Source organism: Pleurodeles waltl, chromosome 5 (assembly GCF_031143425.1).
Source record: "Pleurodeles waltl isolate 20211129_DDA chromosome 5, aPleWal1.hap1.20221129, whole genome shotgun sequence".
Classification (NCBI taxonomy): Eukaryota; Metazoa; Chordata; class Amphibia; order Caudata; family Salamandridae; genus Pleurodeles; species Pleurodeles waltl.
Window position 1 is genome coordinate 748,272,683 of NC_090444.1, and position 25,965 is coordinate 748,298,647.

General features: G+C 44.5%; 1 protein-coding gene across 2 annotated transcripts in view; it reads left to right on the forward strand.

Moving 5' to 3' along the window:
- Window positions 1-25,965, forward strand: part of NPHP1 (nephrocystin 1) — a 523,503-nt gene that overhangs the window by 37,321 nt on the left and 460,217 nt on the right. For both annotated transcript variants that reach the window (XM_069234711.1, XM_069234712.1), the window contains exon 3: window positions 11,102-11,162. In XM_069234711.1, coding sequence (XP_069090812.1) covers window positions 11,102-11,162 — 61 coding nt within the window. The remainder of the gene's footprint in view (window positions 1-11,101; window positions 11,163-25,965) is intronic.

Genomic DNA, 25,965 nt, shown 5'->3' on the forward strand with positions numbered 1-25,965 from the left:
TACAACTGTCAGGTTTTGAAATTGAGAAAATGATATGTTGAAGGTGATATAGCTCTGCAAGAAAAGTTTGATTTAGGTCATTTTGCACTTGAATATAATACTTTGGGAGGTCCTGAGGAAGTCCAGGGGTACTCCCCGGATGAAACACGTGTTGACGGACATATGAACAAGTAAGAGAGATTGACATAGAAACAAGCAAAAGAGGAACTCTTAGTGAACTTTGATATCATATTATTTGAACAATTTCATGGAACTTATACAAAATTGGAACATTTGGAATTATGATGGATTGAAAAACGTCTAGGACTATGAACTAAATAGCTGGGACAAACATCGGAGGAACATTAAATTTGGATAGCTGATTTCAATTGGAGACAAGATCAGAACTTTACTGTAAAAAGAATTCTAAATACTATATTCTAAGCCATTACTTTGATTTTGAAAATATACTGATGAGATACTCTATAAAGTGACTGTGACTTTTTGATTGAATCTTTGATTGCTTTTACGTGTGCCTTCACACTCTATGCAACACTAAATACATTAACTTTCAAGGGCGCTCCAGGTACAACCATATGGCCCACCCTATTGCATATGCCAAATATGCAGCCCTAAAGAGCCTTCACTTCCATTTCCTAGCCACACCAGGCATTCCTGTGGCAACATAGGGGTTTCCCACATCAACACTTCCTTAATCTGTTTTTGCATAAGAAAGATTTTCTGCTTTCTAGAATAGTATTTAAGGCCCTTTAACATTCTATGTAAGCAAATACACACTGCTTGTCATCTTGGATAGCAATACTAATATCCATCATCCTGGATCAACTGTTCACCCCAGTCCTTGTGGAGAATGGTCCCCAGTATCTTCCTCCCTCAAATCAGCCTTCTAGTTTGTCAGCCTGAGAAAACTTTAAATTCCTATATCCCTTTTGCCAGACCTTTGTCCGCAAATAAACCAGACAACCAATTTACCCTCCTCTTATCAAAGTTGGTAGTATATGCTGCCCATTCTCAATTATCAGTTTTGCCCACCCAAATGACAGTCCCCTGCACATCCAGAACCTACTCCCCCTTACTTTCTAATGAGACTGACTGTGGCCTTTGCTACTTAGAAACCTTTAAAAGTACCCCATAGTCCTGAATTTCCATGACCCACAATCTAGGGGGTGTTCTGCTCCTGTTGTCAAGTTGCCCAATCAAGGGTTCAAAGATATCCAGCCAACATACTGCCTCATTCTGCAAGACTGTACCACTCACCTCTCATAGATATCAATATTTGATCTGTAGTGGCCTAGGTTGGACAAGCATTACCATAAACCACTTTGCCCCTGTGAGAAATTGGGTTGTTGGTTGACAGGGTTGTTAGTCCCAATCAAGCAACAACCACATCCTATCAGGGTAAGACCCCAAGTTAACCTGTACCCACTCTCTGGTAGCTTGGCACAGAGCAATCAGGCCTTACTGTAAAGGATGTGTGCAAAACGTCAAACAGTAAAACTGTGAAAACACCACACAGAAGGGATCTCACACCAAGTTAGAAAATGTAGCTTAATTTAATAAATAACACAAGCCCAAAATGACAAAAAACAATAAGTAGAACTTGAGTAATTAATTTTTAAAGAATAAACTGTAAAGTAGCACTTAGAAACATAAAGCGCCAACCAGGGCTATCTTGTTGCGCCGGACCATTACAAAGTCACAAGCTCAGGCAAACTGCACTGGAACGTTGGCTGGCTACTGTAATCCAGTTAGGACCGTTGAACAAATTACCTTAAATCTTGGATGCAGAGCTTTACATTGATCCGAGTCAAAGATGCATTGCGCAGCTGAGGTGATGCGTTGGTTCAAGGTGCGAGGTCCCGTTGCGTTGATGTCAAGGATCCTGCCACTGGGGTTTGAGATGCAAAGGTTGGTGTCAGGTATGCATTGCGCAGTCAAGGTGAGGCGTCAGTTTCGGTGAGTGGTGAAACTGTGATGCGGAGCTTCGGCATTGAGGCTGCCATTGACAAGCAATGTGACAACCTGGTCTGGGAAGTTTTGTGCACCAGCAGTTCCGAAGGCAATGCATCGAGCCCATGATGTGGGATGTGGCAGCAATGCAAGTCTTTTGCACCGGGTCCAATCCACTTAGCAGCAGCGATGCGTTGGTTCTGATCAAGGATTCACCGCTTGGCAGAGGCTATGCATCAGTTCATCTCAGGGATATGCTGCTCAGCAGAGAGCACGGACTTGAAACTGGGAAGGAAAGGCACACTCAACAACACTATGTAGTACTAAGAATAAGGGGGACTAAACCCCAAAATGGGCCACGGAGCACCAAGGCTTCTGTGTGCCTGCAGCATGATCAGCTGCAAACTACCAAGTACCTGATACTCCTGACACATGCTACCGATATGCTAGTGTTGAGACACTCATGTGGAATAGCATTGCATATTTTGAGCTAAAGAAGGGCCCATAGACCAGAAGGGAGCACTGTGTCAGGTCGTGTCTGGAGCCTTGGGTGGGGTTGGTGGGTGGGTGGGTTAGGGTGTGTGCGTGTGTGTGTGTGTGTGTGTGCGCACGTGCGCACACACGCAAATAGTTTGCAAGGAAAGTAGAGGCCAGACGATCAATGGGCTGAACATGGCATCCGTAACAAGTAGGAGTGAGCTGTGCCAGTTGCATTTGGTGGGTGGGGTTTGGCTACCCTTGAAGCTTTTGAACCATGTTTGAGTAGCAGGTGGGTTCTGACTGGATCAGAATGAAAGACGACAAAATTACCTAGAACATTGTTGAAGCTCTATCCTGTTCTTTTACTTGCACTGCTGGGACCGATGCAGTACATTTAGCAGAATAGCTTATACAATAGAAACTTTAATACACATAAAACAAAGAGATCCAAAGTTCATCTTCACCCAATTGGCATGCTCCGATTGCCAGATTTGAACACTTGCACCAGAGTAGCACATAGCAGATGTAGGACCCAACCACAAGTGACTCGATACAGAAGGCATGGTTGTACCTGGTGCGGCTTTACAGGTACTGCACCATATTATCACACCAGTACCAAGCCGTTATAGGAATCCACATCTGTAATGTGTTTCCTTGGCGATTTCAGCATGTTATTCCATTGTTAGGCTCATTGTCTCCAGAACATTTCACCTTCTGACCCACAGTGTTCCTATTTACTAGCCGAATCATGATTACCAACTGACTCATGATGGAGCCCTTAGAGTTCTGTGTCAAGGAGGCTTCCTATTTATGTATTGGCCATCACGTTAGAGATTGGATTCACTGTTTTGCAGCCATGGATTGCTTTTTGAACTCCTGTATGACAGCAGAGTGCTGACAAACACATAGTCACATCGTGTTCTTACTAGAATTTCTCACAGGTTCGAAGATGAAACTGAAACCTTTGAAAATTCTTAACCAATAATCTTGAGTGGTTCTACATGAAAAAAATATGCAGTTGATCAGCAACCTCAGTGGCGCATTTGAAAATCCTCTTGCCACTTCCATTTATCAACTTCATCAGGAGTGTAATAAAAATCAAGCATCTCTTTATAGTGCTGGCGCTTGCATTTTGTGTTCAAGAGGACAGGATGCACAGCCATTAGTTGAAAAAAGCTGACTTTAGACTTTTCCTAAAGATGAGCGGGCAGTATTTATTCTATGGGTACAAATGTTAAAGGTAGAAATCTCGCGCATTGATTGATATGCTGGAGGCCAACGAATAGCTACAGTTAATAGTTGTTTTCTGAAATTTAGTGCATTGCACTAATGTAACTCGAACTTCAGCTAAAATAGAAATTTTAGGCCTCATACTCCAGCTTGTATATGACATTTACTGCCAAGAAACCTTTATTATGTGAATATACTTGTATTTTCAGGTCTCAGTAGAATTATGCTTGAATCTACTTGTTCGATGGCATCTGTCGCTGTAGATACGCATGTTCTGCAATAGCTCGCCATCTGGTGTTGGGCCGGAGTGTTACAAGTTGTTTTTCTTCGAAGAAGTCTTTCGAGTCACGGGACCGAGTGACTCCTCCTTTTGTCTCCATTGCGCATGGGCGTCGACTCCATCTTCGATTGTTTTTTTTCCACCATCGGGTTCGGACGTGTTCCTGTCGCTCCGAGTTTCGGAACGGAAAATTAGCTAATTTCGGAAGATTTTCGTCGGTATTGTTGCGTTCGGGATCGGCGTACTTAGATTCCACACCGCATCTAAGATCGAAGAGCTCCGGTGCCCTTCGGGGTAGTTTTTCGATCCTCCGTCGGGGCCTGGTCGGCCCGACCGCGTGCTGAAGAACGCCGATGGAACGGACCCCGTTCCGTTTCTGCCCCAAATGCCACAATAAGTACCCTTACACAGACCAACACTTGGTCTGCAACCTGTGCCCGTCACCTGAGCACAGCGAAGACACCTGCGAGGCCTGTCGTGCGTTCCGGTCCCGAAAAACACTCCGAGACCGTCGAGCCAGAAGACTTCAGATGGCGTCCGCACCGACAGCCCAACGGGAGTTCGAGGAACAGGAAGAAGAAGGTACCTTCTCGATCCAAGACTCAGACTCCGAAGGATTCGACGATACACAAACCGTGAGTAAGACGTCGAAATCCACTCAGAAGAACATTTACAAGGCCCAGGGGACGCCACTGCCACCAGGCCATGGCTCGACCCATAAATTCGGTGACCGCCCGTCGGCACCGAAAAAGGCCCAAACAGTGCCGAGATCGTCCGACTCCGGTCGAGACACCGGCACGCAGCCTTCTCGGGACCGAGAAAGTGCTGGAGACAAGCCTCGACACCGAGATGCCGGTGCCGACACGGCTCGATGCCGAGACAGCGGCACCGAAACAGATCGACGCCGAGAGGTTTCGGCCCCGAAAAAGAAAAGAGTCACCTCGGAGCCGAAAAAACACGCAGACAGGGTTTCGATGCCGAAACAAACTGCAAGCGACCCAGCTTCAGGCTCTTATACAGAAGAGCACTCGCTAACCTCCCAAATGCAGAAGCATAGGTTTGAGGAAGAGCTGCAAGCAACTGATGTGGACCATACGCAAAAGCGTATCTTCATACAGCAGGGGACAGGAAAAATAAGCACCCTTCCCCCCATTAGGAGAAAGAGAAGGTTGGAGTTCCAGACGGAACAGACACCACAACCAAAAGTGGTGAAAAGAGTTACCCCACCACCCTCTCCTCCGCCTGTGATTAACGTCTCACCAGCACAAACTCCATCACACTCCCCAGCTCACACCACCATGAGCCAGGGTGACCAAGATCAGGACGCATGGGACCTATACAACGCCCCAGTGTCAGATAACAGTCCGGAGGCATACCCTACCAAGCCATCTCCACCAGAAGACAGCACCGCGTATTCTCAAGTGGTGGCTAGAGCAGCACAATTTCACAACGTAAGCCTCCACTCAGAACAGGTCGAGGATGATTTCTTATTCAACACCCTCTCCTCCACCCACAGCTCCTACCAAAGCCTGCCTATGCTCCCTGGTATGCTCCGGCACGCAAAAGACATCTTTAAGGAGCCGGTCAAAAGTAGGGCAATCACACCAAGGGTGGAAAAAAAGTATAAGGCGCCTCCTACAGACCCGGCTTTCATCACTACACAGCTGCCACCAGACTCTGTCGTTGTAGGAGCAGCTAGGAAAAGGGCCAACTCTCACACATCTGGAGATGCACCACCCCCAGATAAAGAAAGCCGCAAGTTCGATGCAGCTGGTAAAAGAGTCGCAGCACAAGCTGCAAACCAGTGGCGCATCGCGAACTCACAGGCACTACTTGCGCGCTATGACAGAGCCCACTGGGACGAGATGCAACATCTCATTGAACATCTGCCCAAGGACTTACAAAATAGGGCAAAACAAGTGGTTGAGGAGGGACAGACCATTTCCAACAACCAGATCCGCTCCTCCATGGACGCTGCAGATACAGCTGCACGGACAATTAATACATCTGTAACTATCAGAAGGCATGCATGGCTCCGAACGTCTGGATTTAAACCAGAGATTCAACAAGCAGTTCTCAATATGCCTTTTAATGAAAAAGAACTGTTCGGTCCAGAAGTGGACACAGCGATTGAGAAACTCAAAAAAGATACAGACACTGCCAAAGCCATGGGCGCACTCTACTCCCCGCAGAGCAGAGGGAATTACAGCACATTCCGTAAAACGCCCTTTCGAGGGGGGTTTCGAGGTCAAAGCACACAAGCCAGCACCTCACAAGCCACACCGTCCAGTTACCAGGGACAGTATAGAGGAGGTTTTCGGGGACAATATAGAGGAGGGCAATTCCCTAGAAATAGAGGAAGATTTCAAAGCCCCAAAGCCCCTACTACTAAACAGTGACTCACAGGTCACTCACCCCCTCCACACAACACCAGTGGGGGGAAGAATAGGTCATTATTACAAAGCATGGGAGGAAATCACTACAGACACTTGGGTTCTAGCAATTATCCAACATGGTTGTTGCATAGAATTTCTACAATTCCCTCCAAACATACCACCAAAAGCACAAAATTTAACAACACACCATTCCAATCTCCTGGAGATAGAAGTGCAGGCACTATTGCAAAAGAATGCAATCAAATTAGTGCCAAACACACAAATAAACACAGGAGTTTACTCACTGTACTTTCTGATACCAAAGAAGGACAAAACACTGAGACCAATCCTAGACCTCAGAGTAGTGAACACTTTCATCAAATCAGACCACTTCCACATGGTCACACTACAAGAAGTATTGCCATTGCTAAAACTGCACGACTACATGGCAACTTTAGACCTCAAGGATGCTTATTTCCATATACCAATACACCCATCGCACAGGAAATACCTAAGGTTTGTATTCAAAGGAATACATTACCAATTCAAGGTACTGCCTTTCGGATTAACAACCGCACCAAGAGTCTTTACCAAATGTCTAGCGGTAGTCGCTGCACACATAAGACGGCAGCAAATACATGTGTTCCCATATTTGGACGACTGGCTAATCAAGGCCCATTCGTTCATACAGTGCTCAAATCACACAAATCAGATCATACAAACCCTCTTCAAACTCGGGTTCACCGTCAACTTTACAAAATCCAACATTCTGCCGCGCAAGGTACAACAATACCTAGGAGCCATAATAGACACATCAAAGGGAGTAGCCACTCCAAGTCCACAAAGAATTCTAAATTTCAACACCATCATACAACGCATGTATCCAACACAAAAGATACAGGCAAGGATGGTATTACAACTCCTAGGCATCATGTCATCATGCATAGCCATTGTCCCAAACGCAAGACTGCACATGAGGCCCTTACAACAATGCCTAGCATCACAGTGGTCTCAAGCACAGGGTCACCTTCTAGATCTGGTGTTAATAGACCGCCAAACTTACCTCTCGCTTCTGTGGTGGAACAACATAAATTTAAACAAGGGGCGGCCTTTCCAAGACCCAGTGCCACAATACGTAATAACAACAGATGCTTCCATGACAGGGTGGGGAGCACACCTCGATCAACACAGCATACAAGGACAATGGAACGTACATCAAACAAAACTGCATATCAATCACCTAGAACTTCTAGCAGTTTTTCAAGCACTAAAAGCTTTCCAACCAATAATAGTTCACAAATACATTCTCGTCAAAACAGACAACATGACAACAATGTATTATCTAAACAAGCAGGGGGGGACGCACTCCACGCAGTTAAGCCTGCTAGCACAAAAAATTTGGCATTGGGCAATTCACAACCAAATTCGCCTAATTGCACAGTTTATACCAGGGATACAAAATCAACTCGCAGACAATCTCTCTCGAGATCACCAACAGGTCCACGAATGGGAAATTCACCCCCAAATTCTGAACACTTATTTCAAACTCTGGGGAACACCTCAGATAGACTTGTTTGCAACAAGGGAGAACGCAAAATGCCAAAACTTCGCATCCAGATACCCACACAAACAATCCCAAGGCAATGCCCTATGGATGAACTGGTCAGGGATATTTGCTTACGCTTTTCCTCCTCTCCCTCTCCTTCCTTACCTGGTAAACAAACTCAGTCAAAGCAAACTCAAACTCATATTGATAGCACCAACTTGGGCAAGGCAACCCTGGTACACAACGCTGCTAGACCTATCAGTGGTACCCTGCATCAAATTGCCCAACAGGCCAGATCTGTTGACACAGCACAACCAAAAGATCAGACACCCAGATCCAGCATCGCTGAATCTAGCAATCTGGCTCCTGAAATCCTAGAATTCGGGCACTTACAACTTACCCAAGAATGTATGGAAGTCATAAAACAAGCAAGAAGGCCATCCACCAGGCACTGCTATGCAAGTAAATGGAAGAGGTTTGTTTGCTACTGCCATATTAATCAAATACAACCATTACACACAACTCCAGAACATGTAGTGGGTTACTTGCTTCACTTACAAAAATCTAACCTAGCTTTCTCTTCCATTAAGATTCACCTTGCAGCAATATCTGCATACCTGCAGACTACCTATTCAACTTCCCTATATAAAATACCAGTCATTAAAGCATTCATGGAGGGCCTTAGGAGAATTATACCACCAAGAACACTACCTGTTCCTTCATGGAACCTAAATGTTGTCCTAACTAGACTTATGGGTCCACCTTTCGAACCCATGCACTCCTGCGACATACAGTTCCTAACCTGGAAGGTGGCATTTCTCATCGCCATTACTTCCCTGAGAAGAGTAAGCGAGATTCAGGCGTTTACTATACAGGAACCTTTTATACAACTACACAAAAATAAAGTCGTCCTAAGGACCAATCCTAAATTTTTGCCAAAGGTTATTTCACCGTTCCATCTAAATCAAACAGTGGAACTTCCAGTGTTCTTTCCACAGCCAGATACCGTAGCTGAAAGGGCACTACATACATTAGATGTCAAAAGAGCATTAATGTATTACATTGACAGAACAAAAAACATCAGAAAGACTAAACAACTCTTTATTGCATTTCAAAAACCTCATGCAGGAAACCCAATTTCAAAACAAGGTATAGCCAGATGGATAGTTAAATGCATCCAAATCTGCTACCTTAAAGCTAAACGACAGCTGCCCATTACACCAAGGGCACACTCAACCAGAAAGAAAGGTGCTACCATGGCCTTTCTAGGAAACATCCCAATGCAAGAAATATGTAAGGCAGCCACATGGTCTACGCCTCACACATTCACCAAGCACTACTGTGTAGACGTGTTATCCGCACAACAAGCCACAGTAGGTCAAGCCGTATTAAGGACATTATTTCAGACTACTTCCACTCCTACAGGCTGATCCACCGCTTTTGGGGAAATAACTGCTTACTAGTCTATGAAGAACATGCGTATCTACAGCGACAGATGCCATCGAACTGAAAATGTCACTTACCCAGTGTACATCTGTTCGTGGCATCAGTTGCAGTAGATTCGCATGTGCCCACCCGCCTCCCCGGGAGCCTGTAGCAGTTTGGAAGTTACCTTCAATTATTTATATATGTATCATCTCAACCTTAAATACGTGCATACTTAGTCACTCCATTGCATGGTCACTATTACTACAATTCAACTCCTACCTCACCCTCTGCGGGGAAAAACAATCGAAGATGGAGTCGACGCCCATGCGCAATGGAGACAAAAGGAGGAGTCACTCGGTCCCGTGACTCGAAAGACTTCTTCGAAGAAAAACAACTTGTAACACTCCGGCCCAACACCAGATGGCGAGCTATTGCAGAACATGCGAATCTACTGCGACTGATGCCACGAACAGATGTACACTGGGTAAGTGACATTTTCATTCATAGGCAAGGCAACGATCTTCACAAGAATAATAAAATGTTGCATTAGTGCAAGGCATGTTTGGGATATATCTGTCCTAAGGAGATCTTAGAGCATGAATCCTAGCGTTTTCTTCCTGGCTTCCTACCAAGAGTCAACTACAGCCTTATTCCCTTCACGCAGTATCTCAAACTGGTTCCTAATAAACTTAGCAAGGACCTCTCTGTCCCTACTCCTGAGAAATCCCCACTCATTGTCCCTACATAAATCCTTTATCTGAACTGCGGACATGGTGCTGAGATAATTCCCAACTCTGTGTTTTCTATTGTCTATGAAAAAAAACTGGACTTATTGTATTTTCACGAATTGGAACTGGCCAACGAGTCACACATTCTGTAACAATATTTGTTCTTGCACGGGCAGTGTCCACGAGAAACTCCATGTTAAAGAATTAAGAGAGATTTTTTTGCATCTGTTTTACTCTGTTTAATTCTGATTGATCTAATCTTTGTAAACCATGTACATCTATAAAGAATGTGTAAAAATGGTTCTTTTGTTTGTTCATCCCTTTTTTCACATTTTAACCTAACACTCACAAGTTGTACCCCCTCTTTTTTATATATTGGTTTGTACTTTACGCATTTTGAGACATTTACACACCACGAAACGTAATGAGTGATATGTAATTTATTGTCAGACTGTCATCGCCACCTACCGAATGTTTGTAACTCCATTAACCATGTACTGAAGGTGGCTAACCCTACGCATGCGTCTTTCTCTTGTATCTCATCATCATACAAAGCTTTATTCGGTCTGAATGACCATCAAAGCGATAACTTGCAACAATAAAATCATGATCATTGCATAATAAATATGTAACAACAAGACTGAAGGATAAGTAATAAAAATAAGATAAAATACTATAAAATGAGGAGTCTACAAGAAAAATTACAATAAAATCTACGTATGCGTCCCATCCTATAAGTGAGGAGCAAGAGTCAAAGTTCCATTTGTTAACTGCTTTGAACTTCCTCATCAATGATTTATAATTAAAAAAAATTCAGTGAATGAAACAATTTAAGTTAAATAAGGTAAAATCAGGGATCAGTTAATATCAAATCACTATAAACCATTTTCTTTAAAAAAAATGTGCGTGTGTACCAAGCGGACGCATCTCATTAAAGTTATTTCGATGGCTTTTGTTCAGTGGCGTGTGCCAGAGCACACGTATTTGTGTGAATACGTGTCTCTGTTGAGTATAGTTCATCTACCTTGTGGCCGCCTTCTTTAACCTTATTAATTACCTCATACGCATTCCGTTTTACTTTTAGATGTGTCGGGTTGAAGAAGTCAGTGGATGAAAATAAGGAAGTTCTCCAAAGGCTGAGGAAAGTAAGTGTTAAATCATTAGAGCATTGCTTGATTTGTGCTTGTTTCACTTATTTGTGAGGGCCGGCGCTTATTCTTCTGCCTCAAGCACTTGCTGCGAGCAAAAGACACTTATGGGAAAGACTGAGGAAGAGAACAACGAAAAAGCGTCACAATGGGCGAAAGCAGAAAGCTGCAAGAATGAGCTGAAGGGGTAGGGAGTGGCTGTAAATGGATTAAGGAGGCCCCAGATGACTTCAGGATTACGCTGCCTCAGTATTCCCTGTTCCCACATTTAATTTCAGGAGCCGCATGTTTAAGAGGAGGGCTTTGAGCACTGGCACGTTTTTATTTACAAATTAAGCACTGCATTAGGGACTATTGTGGTTGAGCAAGTAGGCCTCTCCGGAAATGAAAGTGGGAAACTCAGTATTCTTCCTTTTTTCATGTTATGACACAAAAAGCTGGAAAAAATGGAAACACAGTTATTCAGAATATTGAATACAGGTTACTTATACATTACAATGCTAAATATACATTCTACTTTCAATTTAAAATACCTATTCACACTCTTTGAACACAGCATATTATTTTCATAATTAGCCTCTGTGCCTTGTGCCTTAATTGAAGTATCTATTTTCCTCACAAAGCGCTAAATACACAAAGTGAAAGGCTTAGACTATATACACAGGCACAACACAGCCCTGCTGTCGGCTGGCCATTTAAGTAAAATAAGAAGCATACATTTACACTAATGATCATAGAAGGAGGAATGATTGGCCCCCAGCTAAGATCCTATTTCCCATCAAGAGCTTCAAAAAAGTATTCCTACTCACTCAATGTTTGTCCAAAAACTCCTTGCTCGTTGCCATACTTTTTAAACCACCATCAACTTTCCCTTATTCCCTCTTGAAAGGTAGTCTTGAATCTTTTCATCCCATCACATTAACAGATCATATGCATCAATGTTTCATAATTATTGCTGCACACCTAACACACTCTATCCTTCTAAAGATCAAATGTGTGTTTTTGAACCAGAGTCTAAAATATCTTATGAATAATGTTTTGCTATATTACGTGTAATGGCATTCCTTCAACACCTGTGAAACTTTTAGAAGATTTAGGCACTCATTATGAGTTTGGCAGTCAGACAAGCCGACCGCCAAACCCGTGGTGCCGCCCCCAGGACCTTATTACAATGTTCCTGCATGGCTGACTGGTGCTATTCCACCGAGCCCAATACCGTAGCACCCTCTGAATGTGCATTCAACGGTGCTAGGCAGGGGGTCCCTGCACTGCCCATGCAATGGGCAGTGCGGCCCCCCTGTGGCCCGCACACCCTTACCGTCAGCCTTTCATGGCGGGATGAAGGCCGGTGGTAAGGTGAGTTGTAATCAGATAGGCGTCACTGAGTTCAGCGCTGCCCTGGCTGACTACAACTCAGTCCGCCGTCACCCTGTCAGGAACAATTTTCCTGGTGGGAATGGTGGTGTCCTGGTGTGTCCACCCACTAGGGTTGTAGTGTGGCGGTCCAACTGTCTCCGCAAAGGTGATGGTCCTTGGGCCCCCAGGCTCGTAATGAAGCCCTTAGACTTTCATTTATTCAGGGCTTTTCAAACAAATCCCAGGGTCTTCATTTGCATCTCTTGTGTGTTTTGCTAAGGACGACAGCCAGCAGTAAAAGCTGAAACCAGGACTCTTATCAGTCAGTGTGAGCAAGATCTTCATCCAAGTATCAGTAATTTTATGTTTCTCCCCTGCAAATGTGATCCCACCAGTATTCACAATATCCCTTCTTACGTGCACTGAAGGCTTAACTACTAAAGCAAACAAGCATTGGCAAAGCCAGGAGGTCTGGTTTTGGCTGCCAGTCTTTTGACTTTGGCATCTTGTTTTGTTCCGTCATGGTTTTTGCAAAGCTTTAGTGTTGGGGAAACTGCCAAATCCTCATCGATCGTAACTTAAAAAAAATCAACAAAAAAAATCAGATGAAGGCAAAAATATTTTATGTCCTCAAAAAAGCATACAAAATCATAATAAATAGTCTTTGTCACTGATACTACTTTTTATGTGGATGTGGTCAGTGTGAAAGGAAAGCCTGCAGTAAGTCACAGTGAAGTCAGCCAATGGCTGATGTAGTCTGATCATTGCCTTGTGATGTATGCTGGAGTGGGTGGAACACGAGTATGAATGACACAACAGTCTAATAGATTATGTATGGGTGAAAATCTATATAACGTCTATGTTATGCACATAATCGTAGTAAAATCAAAAGGTCTTGGTGAAAAGTAGATCTAAAAGCCAATAGGTCTGACATTGGCTGCCAGCCTCTTACCTTTGCTAATGCTTTTTTTGTAATGTTTTTGTAAGTGCTTATTACAAACAGAGCAAAGACACATTAATGGAAAGCCTTGGAAAGAAAGATACATAAAAAGCCTTGCAGAGACAGATGAACAGAAACCCTACCGAAGAGATGTGTGTGTGTATGTATATATATATATATATATATATATATATATATATATATATATATAGTGTTATAGTTATAGTTAGGACCATGTTTCCATAGAAAAAAGTGTTTTTTGACTTGCCTATATCTTTGGCACCATTTGACAAATCTTCACAAAATTTCTTTTAAAAAGTGTTGCAGTGATTCTTGTCGTGCACAGAAAGTTTGGTGGTGATCCATCAAGGATTGGCCAATCTAAAGGGGGCGTGCGGGGTGAGAAAAGTTGTTTCCCATGTTAATTCCCATATGACCTTTAGACACGTCTACAGCCCAAACTACTGGACGTAATTACACCAAATTTGTCAGGAAGCTAGCTGTCGGTAAGCAGATTGTACTTTCGCTTATGTGGTTTAAGTCCTTTCAGTAGTTTTTGACAAATTTAGGTAAATCCAAATTTGTATATCTCTGGCCGTGGTGTCTTTGTGATTATTTCGCGAATAGTTTGTGAAAATTCACAATTTTTCATGAATGCTCATGCCAGAAGAGCTGTAATTGGTTGATCACAACCTGACTAGAAAGTTGCAACCGCTGTTTTATTTCACGGGACATGGACCCCAGGAATGAAAATCCTAAAAGAAAGTGGCTTAAGGGGTCAGGGTGAAGGTACCCTGACCCCAGGGGTGTGATATAGGTGTGTTTTAGGGGCACATTATGGGCTTAAAATAATTTTCCACCACAATGTGCGAAATTCGGGAAAATGCACGCATTTTCGCAAATTATTTTCAAAATATTTGTGAATGTGAAAACATTTGAAAGAAAAACCACAGACTCATTCACTAATACATGCACTCAGAGACTCATGCGCTCACTCACATACCCACTCAGACAGTCATGGACCCACTCAGACCCACTCATAGGCTCACAAACCCACTTTCAGACCCACTCAGACACTCACGCACTCACTCACAGATACACTGAAAGAGACAGGCTTTACGACTAACCCTAGCGGCACATGGCTGAAGGGCAGTACGCGGCAGGGGTTGGAATAACGCATAGTAATTAAAATTACTTTATGTTAAAAAAACATAGAAATTCACTGAAAATAACTTAGGTTACAGGGACATTATAGTTAGGTTCTGAACTTACTCATACAAAACCATAGAAATTCAACAGTGAGAGTTAGTTATTTGAAGTAACTATAACTCGCTTCCTAGGGTAACTACAATTCGCGCATTCCCCATGCACAGTTTTCTTATCAATAATTTTATTGCAAATGTTGCAGTGATAATGTTAAAGATGTCATACAAGATCTCATCAATGATATAATATGCGGAGTAATTAGCTGTGCATGGCGAAGGTGCAAGTTATGTACAGTGGAAATAGGCTTGGAGAATTAACCCCGCTGAACCTTTAGGAGCCCACTGGTATAGTGTTCCGACTTAAATCTTTGCTTAGGCTTGTGTGTGGCCTAATCCATCTGTTCACTAAGGGTAATGCCTAAATACTAAAACGTGTGGACCTTTTCTAATGGAGTACCGTTTATAGTGGGGTTCAATCGTGTAGACGCACATGGATAGAAGACCATGTATTTAGTTTTGCTCAAATTAATTTCTAACCCCCCTGCCACACACAACCTGCTAAATTGACCTAGGGATTTCTGAAAAACCCATAGGAGATTTGGAAAGGAGGAGAGTATCATCCGCAAAACATAAGAGCCAGTACTTCAGAGGGCAATAACCTAGGGGCATCGTTATTGCACAGACTTAGATACTCAACCGGTCCATTTATAAATAAGGGAAAGTGTGTAAGTGCTACACACATCCCTGCCTTACTTCTCTATTGACAGCAAAAGGCTCAGACACCGCTCCCAACATGCCACAACGCACTTGTGTAAAGTTATGCTCATGGAGTCTCACTATAATGGAGAGAAGGTAAAGTCGAACCCCCATATAGGACACAACTCACCTCTGAGTTCTCCTAGGTACCAGCTCAAAGGCTGTCTTTAGGTCTACAAAGAACATATTCAGTCTGCCCTCGCACACACACACAACTGATTTCCAGTGGAAAAGTTGCCGCCTGAACGCTTGGTCAAGAGTTGAAAGTTTGTAGCGAAAGCCTGCTTGCAAAGGGGTTAAGATCTCATTAGCCTCCATTCAATCTTGCAATCTATCCAGGATAACTCTGGCAAAAATCTTCTGGGTGGTATCTATCAAACAAATTGGTTGATAGTTTATGGGTAGCAAGGGCAAACCTTTTTTATAGATAGGGATTATTTCAGCTCCCGCCCAGGAGTAGGGTATAGGCGTCACCTCCATAATCACATGGAAGAAAAAAGCAAGATAAGGACCCCAACCTCGGGCATAGACAGAAATAAATCGCCAGGATTTTTATCAAAACCCAGGGCTTTGTTCGGGGCTATCTTTTTTTAATGCTTTGCCTACTTACCCTAATGTTATAGGAGGATGGCCCACACAACACCATGCCCACACTTCCCCCAGAATATCATTAGCATTCGACTTGCCTATAAGAACATGTTCAACTGGATAATCACCATATATAGGTTAGAAAAATGCTTAATCCAAGCGTTAGCAGCAATGTGGTTGCTATCCTTCCCCGCAGTATCAGGAGTCCCTAGATTGACCAATTTCCAGAATATAGTGTAATCTTTGCGTCGTATCGCACTGGGGACATCTGCCCATCTACCCCGGCCACTTTCTTTCTTAGCGGTATGGAGTGCTGTTTTATAAATTGCTCTCTGGTCTTGGATACAATTTTTTTTCCTGGGCCTTGATTGCGTTAAGTAGCGGCAATTTCGCTTCCCTGCATTTTTCATTAAACCAAGAGGGAGCAAGCTACCTTTGACCCACGCGCTTGGCCTCTGGGCAAAAGGTATTCTTTAATGCTCTATAAAGCAGGGAGTTAATATTGCTAATCATTGATAGGGAGTGAGGGTTGCCTAATATGGAGGGCAATTCAAAAACTGCAACAATACTTTTCCTAACTTCCTAGTATATTTGCCTCAGTAGTAGTTGGGACCACTCAACCATACACCATTTGACTCTACGTTTGTTAGATGTCACCAGCAGCCTATCATCAAAAGGATCACGCATACTAACAACAGTACTACATGCTGGGAGGGAAAGATCTAGTACTAGAGTATTGTGGTCACTATAATGCCTAGTGACAATTACATGTCTTCCACACTTTAAGATCAACCAACATATAGTTGATCAGGCTGGTACACCCCACCCTATTAAAAGTATGCATCCCCTTCCTGTCATACTTTGTTCTCCCATTACAAGCTTACAGCAAATGGTTTAGTGTAAGAGCATTGATTTGCAAAGCCAATGCTGACCATTTCTTAATGGGGGAAAAACTCAAGGCCGGAATCGACCAAATATTATCTTAAACAGCTATAATAGACTCCCGTCATAACCAATCATCAGGGAGGGAGGCCAAGGAGTAAAAATCCTAAATGAAAGTGGCATAAGGGGTCAGGGTGAAGGTTCCCTGACGCCAGGGGTGTGCTATAGGTGTGTTTTAGGGGCAAATTATGAGCTTAAAATAATTTTGCACCATCATGTGCGAAATTCTGGAAAATTCACACATTTTCACCAATTTTTAGCAAAATATGTGTGAATGTGAAAACATTTGAAAGAAAAACCACAGACTCATTCATACACTAATTCATTCACTCATAAAAGCACTCAGAGACTCAGGCGCTCACTCACATACCCACTCAGTCAGTCATGGACCCACTCAGACCCACTCATAGGCTCACACACCCACTTTCAGACCCACTCAGACACTCATGCACGCACTCACTCACAGATCCACTGAGAGAGACAGGCTTTGTGACTAACCCTAGCTGCGCATGGCTGAAGGGCAGTACGCGGCAGAGGTTGGAATAACGTATAGTAATTAAAATTACTTTATGTTAAAAAAAACATAGAAATTCACTGAAAAAACATAGGTTCCAGGGACATTATAATTAGGTTCTGAATTTACTGATACAAAACCATAGAAATACAACAGTTTTAATTTGTCTCAGTAGTAGTTGGGACCACTCAACCATACACCATTTGACTCTACGTTTGTTAGATGTCACCAGCAGCCTATCATCAAAAGGATCACACATACTAACAATAGTACTACATGCTGGGAGGGAAAGATCTAATACTAGGGCATATATAATGCCTAGTGACAATTACCATGTCTCCCACACTTTAAGATCAACCAATATATAGTCGATCAGGCTGGTACACCCCACCCTACTGAAATTATGCATCCCCTTCCTGTCAGACTTTGTTCTCCCATTACAAGCTCGCAGCAAATGGTTTAGTGTAAGAGCATTGAGTTGCAAAGCCAAAGCTGACCATTTCTTGATGGGGGACATACTCAAGCCCGGAATCGACCAAATATTATCTTAAACAGCTATAATAGACTCAAATCATAACCAATCATCAGGGAGGGAGGCCATGTGAGCATCAAGAATCTTCATAACTGATGAATCCTGCCCCTTCCCCACAGATCTTGAATCTACATTATAAACATATATAGACATTTGTCAGGGATGGAAAAGAGAGGTGAATACAAAGAATATCATCAGTCATTATCTCAACTGTTTTGATAGTACAACCGAGTTGGACACCAGCCCATATAGTCAAACCACCAGAAGGCCTTCCCCTTCTCTGTCCAATTTGCATGTTTACAATAAAAGGCAAACCCCACTCGCTGACATTCCATAAGTTGCCAAGTTTCTTGAAGCAAACAGAGGTCAAATTGATCTACATAAGTCCCCCAGTCCGGACAGCCCAACTTAGCGGCTAAGCCAGCAACATTCCATGATAACAATTTTACTACTAATCTAGCCAGGCCATTAACTGTATTAACCTTATGACCTGAATAATCAACCAAGTGTGGGGATTAAGTGGGAGTACACCAGTGGGGTTATTGGGGCATAGGCTCCCTAATCACACCCCTTGAAGCCGCATGATTGTCTTTGTCAGGGTATAAGAGCGGGTCATCCTCCTCTTCGCATGAGGACCGCCACTCCCTTGCGCTACCAATCCCTTCCCTTTGGTACTTGAGGGGCCCCTTGGGTTCGTAAGTCAGTCATTTTCTTCCAGAGCTTCTCATCTGTTGACTACTGGGATGGTGTATAACCCCTGAAGAATGCACCAGTGTGGGGGCCCCAACAAGCTTGGAGGGCTCGACCTTACTCGCATCATATGATCCCTTCTAGTATGGGTTGGTGGGTTGTAAAAGTACCTCAGCGAGAGGACAATAATGGGTGTACCCTTGACCACTTTCTGAGGAGCATCCACTAGGAGCCTTCTAACCAGAGCCAGGTCTCTAAAATTTATAACACAATCTCCTGGGTGATCGATCCGTCCATTCCCAATCCACCTTACCCTCCGCATCAGCAAAGTATTCAACGCTGCCATTCTGGGAAAGTTCTTAAATTTTACCAACCAATTGAGGCACTTATTTGCCAGCTCTTCCTGAATCTTTTTCCAGCCATTGTCCAGTGGCCGAACCCCCGACAATATTACCACAAATGGGCAGGATGCTGGTGACAAATTAATTATATGCAAAAGAGGTGTCACCCCAGACAATCTGCTGGGGGTGGCAACTGGTGGTAGGGGAAGATCGCCTATCTTTTGAACTACATAATGAGTGGAATCTGGTATAGTAGGCATAAGATTATCAAAAGCTGGGTGCCCAACATCCCCACCACTACTAGCATTCTTGACGTGAATAAAGCTTGAATTCCTATCTCCTGCCTGTGACACGTCAGAAGGATTCCATATGTTATGTGCATTTATTGAAAACTCTTATTTGATTCTCAATCTTCCACAAGCGGATCAGAATTGGGTCCATGCATCCTTAATACATTTTCCAATTCATTTCCCTATATTGTGAAAAAATTCCTCCTCCACAAATGAAAACCCTCCACCAGCTGGCACAAAACCTCCTCCATGTGCTTCCTTACTAAAATCCTCAGGTCTTTTCCTTTTCCCAATATTAGATTTGGAGGCCATTCCCTCCCCTACAGGGCAAATCAACCCTGTGGGGGAGCTAGTGGGATTCACAAGAACTTTGACAGAATCATTGCAACTAACAGCAAGGGAAGATGGAACAGCAGGAGGGGGTAATGAAGGCAACTTGACCAGTGCCTCCTTCATGGGCCTCCCTCTCCTGCAACACTGCTGGAGCTAGGTCATAAAGAAAAGGAGGAGAAGTCAAGGGAGAAACAGACAGCCTTCTTTCCTCCAATTCGATCTCATTAGAAAGGACGCCGACAGCTCTTTGCTGAAAGCCGTTCAATGTGGAGTTTATGGGGGGTGCGGCCCTTAAGTTTTTAGTTTGCCTTAAGTTAAGCCTTAAGTTTGCCCATTTCTAAATTCAGAGGGTTGCCCGACCAGACCGCCAGGCAGGTGCAGCTTTCAAAAGGGGCCACTCTCAATTTACTATGCAGTGGGGTTTAAAGGCACTGATGACTCCCTGAAAATCACAGAAAACACAATTTAATCACAATACCTTACCAGGAAGCAATATGCCACCACATGTACCTCCGCCCAATGAAAAAAATACAACCAGACGCCAAGAGAGGGGTGCCTGGCCCAGCCTCGACCGGCCACAGACTGGCGCACACAGGCCCAGTCCTCACCCGGGGACGTCCTGTGCACATCCTGCGCAGTGGGAGCTTACCCTAGGTAAAATAGGCACCTTTGGGAGCGAACAAAAATGTGACCGTGGCAGCGACAGGAAGTCTGGGCCCAGTAGTCCTCCTTGTGGGCCAACTCTCTCCCGCTGCTGCTCTCTACCACCGACCTGCACAGTGAGAGCTTGCCCCGGGTAAAATAAGCACCTCTGGACACAAAAAGCAATGTGGATGCGGCAGCGACAGGGGGTGTGGGCCCAGTAGTTCTCATGAGCGACTCTCTCCCCCTGCTGTCCTCCTCCACTGATCCGTGCCGGGAACTTGCCCCAGGTAAAATAGGTGGTTCCGGGTGCAAATAGTAATTTGGGCATGGCAGCAACAGGGAATCTGGGCCCGGTAGTCCTCCTCTTGGGCTAACTCTCTCCCGTTGCTGCTCTCCTCCACGGCCTGTGCAGCAGGAGCTTGCCCCAGGTAAAATAGGCACGTCTGGGCACGAACAGCAATGTGGGTGTGGCAGCGATAGGGAGTCTGGGCCCGGTAATCCTCCTTATAGCCCGACTCTTTCCTGCTGCTGCTCTCCTCTATAAAGTTACTTTACGCTTCTTCAGGTGAGTATAAATATAACTATAACTGCTGAATTTCTATGGGTAAAACGTTAACCTAACTATAACGTCCCTGTAACCTTTGTTTTTTTTCAGTGGATTTCTATGTTTTTTTTAATTTATTTTTTTAACTTACACGTTATTATTTGTGTCAGGTTGCGGCAAGCCAATCAGGACCAGGCTTTTCCCCAGGATCTGAGGAGGATCCTCGAATTTGCGGATCAGCTAAAATAAACAAGTATTTACAATGCAATTACATTTACAATACAATAGGTCTCGCATCTACTTCAGTTGGAGCTATTGGCATTGTAAATGTATAACTGGACTTCTTTTGCCACATTCATTGCTCAACCCTAACACATATTTTGATCCTTTCTGCCACATAATTCCAGTAGTTTTGCCTATAACTAAAGTGCCCTTAGGCCCCTCTTGTGCGCCCTGCTTGTCGTATAATTTATTTTCACATTATTGGGAAATCTGAAGTTCTCCCCCCTCCCCCCCAATCTTACTGACTAAGCTACACCCCTGCTGGTTCCCTGCTGCTGCCAGTATTGTATCTGTGGAAAAGACGCTTGCACTGCTCTGCTGTTACACATTTTCTATGTGTAACGAAAGCTTGCACTACTGCTACTTGTGCAATACCTGGTCTATACATACGGATATCTTGCACTGTAGCTGTCTGGGCTATACTTGATCTATGAAAGACGGAAGCTTGCACTGCTTCTGCCCTGTTGTACCAACATTATATCTGTCGGTCACACGCTAACCCTACTGCTTTTGTCAATACTTGCTGACATTGCTGTTCATGAAAAAGAAAAATTAGATAAAAAGTCCTAAATCTTGACCTACCACTAGCAAGACACTTCTCTGGCTACTGACACACAGAAGGAGCCACTTTGGTAGATGCCTGTGAAGGAATGAAGATGTGTCCAGTGGCTAAGATACTGACTGGGAAACGTAATAACCTGTGTTCAACTTAAGAAATGGGAGGATCCTGACTATTACCATCTTACTTCCCTGTTCATCAGTACTCACATCTCCCAAAATTACGAGCACTTAGGAGAAGCCTGGAAACCAGTATTAAGAATTCTGTAAAACAGACATTGGCAAAGCCAGCAGGTCTCATAGTCCAAAGGCGGGGCTACTGAATTTGCTAAGCCCACAAAGTGCCAAGCAAAGATTGAACTTGGTACTGAATAATTAAAAGTATTTTTGCTGAAATCATCCATCCTTATGTGTATTCGAAGAATGACGTGATATAGTATTTTACAAAAAAAGACATTTTCTTTGCGACAGGAGGCAGACGTTTAGATGTGCGTTTAGAAATATGGACTTGGTGGAATTTTTGATCATTTAGGTAATTAGAAAAATATGCTGTACAGCCATCTAAGTGGGCACAACTTCAAGTGCGTCTGTTTTTTTGCTGACAAGGTGGTAGCCCAACTGGGCTAATTCCTTCTTTTCAGCTGTGGGTCAATATGTTCATGTTTTTTTCTCTTCATTTAAAATTACAGTCATGAAGTGCTGCAGTGGTGCCGCCCGCTGCCATCCAGATGCAGACGTCATCCTTCTAATGTGCAGAGTGTAATATGTAAGCCCACACTTGCTCGCCAGGTTGCAGCTACCGGCGCAGGGCCATGCAGCCCATACCACAGGTCAGATTATGGCCTGGCCTCTTATAATTCTGCATTTGGACAGCTGGCAATATGTTTTTTCACTAAGAAGTTGAAATCAAATACAGCATAGGTTGCATTTTTGTTATCCGCTTAGTTACAGGTGCACGTTACTCTGCTAGAAAAGAGGCGTGAGTGTCCCCAGTGCAGGCGTACAGTGCTGCGGTCACGCTGAAAGAAGCAGATGCTTGCAGGTTTTATTTTGGCTTTAATGAGCGGTGTCTAGCCTTACCCTGTGTAAACCACCAAAACTGAGCGTCCACTATGTACATACACTGCATGGCTGTTGTGCATACATTACACACATCCAATGCTTAATTTGTATCGCTGATTGATGGTGCCCACAACCTGCAGTAATGCTTGGCGACCAGCAACATCTGCATGAATTAAAGTAAAAACGTTTTTTTATCTCTGAATTACTGTGATGAGACGCACTGTTGGGAAATCATCTGAGGTTGTCATACTGACATTGCCGGGTGATCAAGTACGTCCATATTTAGGCACCGTCAGTTTTTTTTTTTTTTTTTTTAAACAATCAAAAACACTGCTGTCATTAAGGCATGATGGTGACTGGCATTTCCCGTTTCTGACTTGGTACATTGTGTCTCGCCACTGGCAGAAATGCTGTACTTTATGCAAAACATAGAGGTGTAATTGATTGTACTTTGCATTGGGAAGGTTTAGCAAAATAATATTCTTGCAAAATCAATGTTGGCTACTTAAAACAAGCAATCAGTTGCCCAACTGGTTCTTCACTCAGCCAGTCATGCAGTTAGTCACTTAGTCATTCGCCCAAGCACACACATCCTCAACGCAAACAGGACTAAGCTGCCTTCGCCTTCTGTTTCTGACTCCCGTTCTCAGGCAGGCACCAAAAAAAGACTTGAAGTGCAGCCTGCATTGCATCATGTGACAAAAGTCTGAGCCCCTGCACTTGCCTGGTACAGCACTCTCAATCCCGGCCGACGTGCGTAGACTGGGGATTTCAGGAGTGAGGGGGAAGAAAGGAGCTGAGGCAGAGAGAGCTGGCAATGTGCTTCCTTCATGCACACTAGAGACTCACACAGACAAACACGCCCAGGCGAACAACAACAACCATTTGTGATGCAATGGGTCTTGCGTTTGCTCGAGGTAGAGCTTTTAGCTTTGTAATTCCTAACTAACTGCTGCCTCCAAACATTTGTTCGTGAACTTTTGCACTCGTAATTGATGTATGAGCTGCAGATTAATATATTTCGCTCTTCAAGCTTCGGCAGCGCAGCTCTTTAAAAAGCAAAGCCCCCTCCACTGTCCTCAACAGTAAATTGGCTCCCTGAACAATACTGACACCTGCTGGAGGAGCGCCAGGTGCAGCTGCTGCTCGCAGGAGCAGACCGCCACCTCCCCCGGGCAGACAGGTCGGCACACTGCATGCTCAATGAAGGTGAAGAAGGAGCCACTCAACTGTCAACCAAATTTTACGCCTCCCGGACTTCGGAGGATGCACACTACCTTTCAAGTTAAATCCAGCGTATGGCAGAGCAAGAATCCCATTGTACCGCTCGGGTAATGGTCGATCTCAGGGAGAGGCTTTAAGGGTGGAATAAATCGATGAGAAGTGGATAGCATCGCACTCGGAGGCAAGGGGACTACCAAAATCTCACGGGAAAATGCTTCCATTTTCTTATGATAATGGCATTACTCCTAGTCCTACTCCCTCGCCTTCCTTTTAACCAATGAGGCCTCCCGCCTCCCCTCTAGACCCTCCCTTCCCCTTTCAAAACCCCCCCCCACCCTTATCCCCTCCTGTACAAAAACCAAGCCCAAGCTGCAACTCGGACAGTCCGTACCGGGAGGGTGGGAGGGAACGGAAAAGGAAGGCGAGGGAGTAGGACTAGGAGTAATGCCATTATCGTAAGAAAATGGAAGCATTACCTCCCGTCCCTCCCTCGCCTTCCTTTTAACCAATGAGACATAGCAAGAAAACACACAGGAGACGGACATCGAGTTGCAAGACCTTTATTTAATATCCTGCACCAAGAACATCCCAAACATTATCTCATAGAGGATAAGACCCGGTGACCTAACACCGACTCCAAACTACCCAAGTCCGACAGCCTATAATGACGCACAAACGTCGAAGGAGAAGCCCAAGTGGCGGCCCTGCAAATTTCCACCACGGAAGTCCCCTGAAGCTCCGCCACCGTAGCCGCCATGCCTCTGGTAGATCTCCCCTGAATCCCTTGAGGAGGAACCACCTCTTTCAAGGAATAGGCCAACAGAATTAAAGATCGAACCCACCGACTCAAGAAAGCCGTGGAAGGTTTCTCCCCTTTGCGAGCCGGACCAAAATTAACAAACAGTGAATCCCCTTTACGAAAAGGAGCCACCACCCGCAGATACTCTAACAAAACCCTGCGCACATCCAACGAATGCAAACGGACCTCCTCCCTTGAGGAGGGATTCGGACAAAATGAAGGAAGGATGACCTCCTGCCGGGAATGGAACGAAGAATTGACTTTAGGAATAAAGGAAGGTACCGGAACCAGAACCACCCGATCGTGAAAAATCTTACAAAAAGGAAAGGAACAAGCCAATGCCCCCAATTCCCCCAACCGACGAGCCGAAGTAATGGCTACCAAAAAGAATGTCTTCAAAGATAGATGGCGCAAATCACAGTCCCCCAAAGGTTCAAAAGGGGGCTCCGTCAACACATCCAAAACCAAGGACAGATCCCATGAAGGAAAAGAACGTACCGGGCGAGGAAATAAATTAACCAGCCCTTGAAAAAATCTCGGCATCAAGCGCCCTTCATCCTGAAGATTACGCCATGGTCCTCTGAATGCCTGAATAGCCGCCCACTGCACCCGAAGAGATGCCACTGACAACCCTAAATGAGCACCATCCTGCAGGAACTGCATCACCTCAAAGATAGAAGCGCAGGTAGGATCTAACTCACGACTTAAGCACCATGACGAAAACACCTTCCACTGTCTACCATAAGAAAGCAAAGTGGAACGTCTCCTCGAAGCCAGCAATGTAGAACTCAAAGCTACCGGCACCCCCAGACCTGTCAATCCCCGTCGTTCAACTTCCAGGCCGTCAAGTGTAACCTTCTCAATGACCCCAATGGGAGGCAGGGAAACTCCAGGGGAGACGGACAAAGAGGCAGAGGCCACATCCTCCCGTCCGCCATCAGCCTCAACAAGGGGAACCAATTCGCCCTCGGCCAAAGTGGCGCAATTAGGACAACCCTGGACCCCAGATCCCTCACACGTAACAGAAACGCCCTGAGTAGTTGAAAAGGAGGGAACGCATACAAAAGGCCCTGCGGCCAAGGACATGACATCCCGTCCACCTCCCATGCTTGGGGACATCGAAACCGGGAGCAGAAGCGATCCACTTTCGCATTCCCTACTGACGCAAACACATCCAGCACTGGAAGACCCCAAAGCCG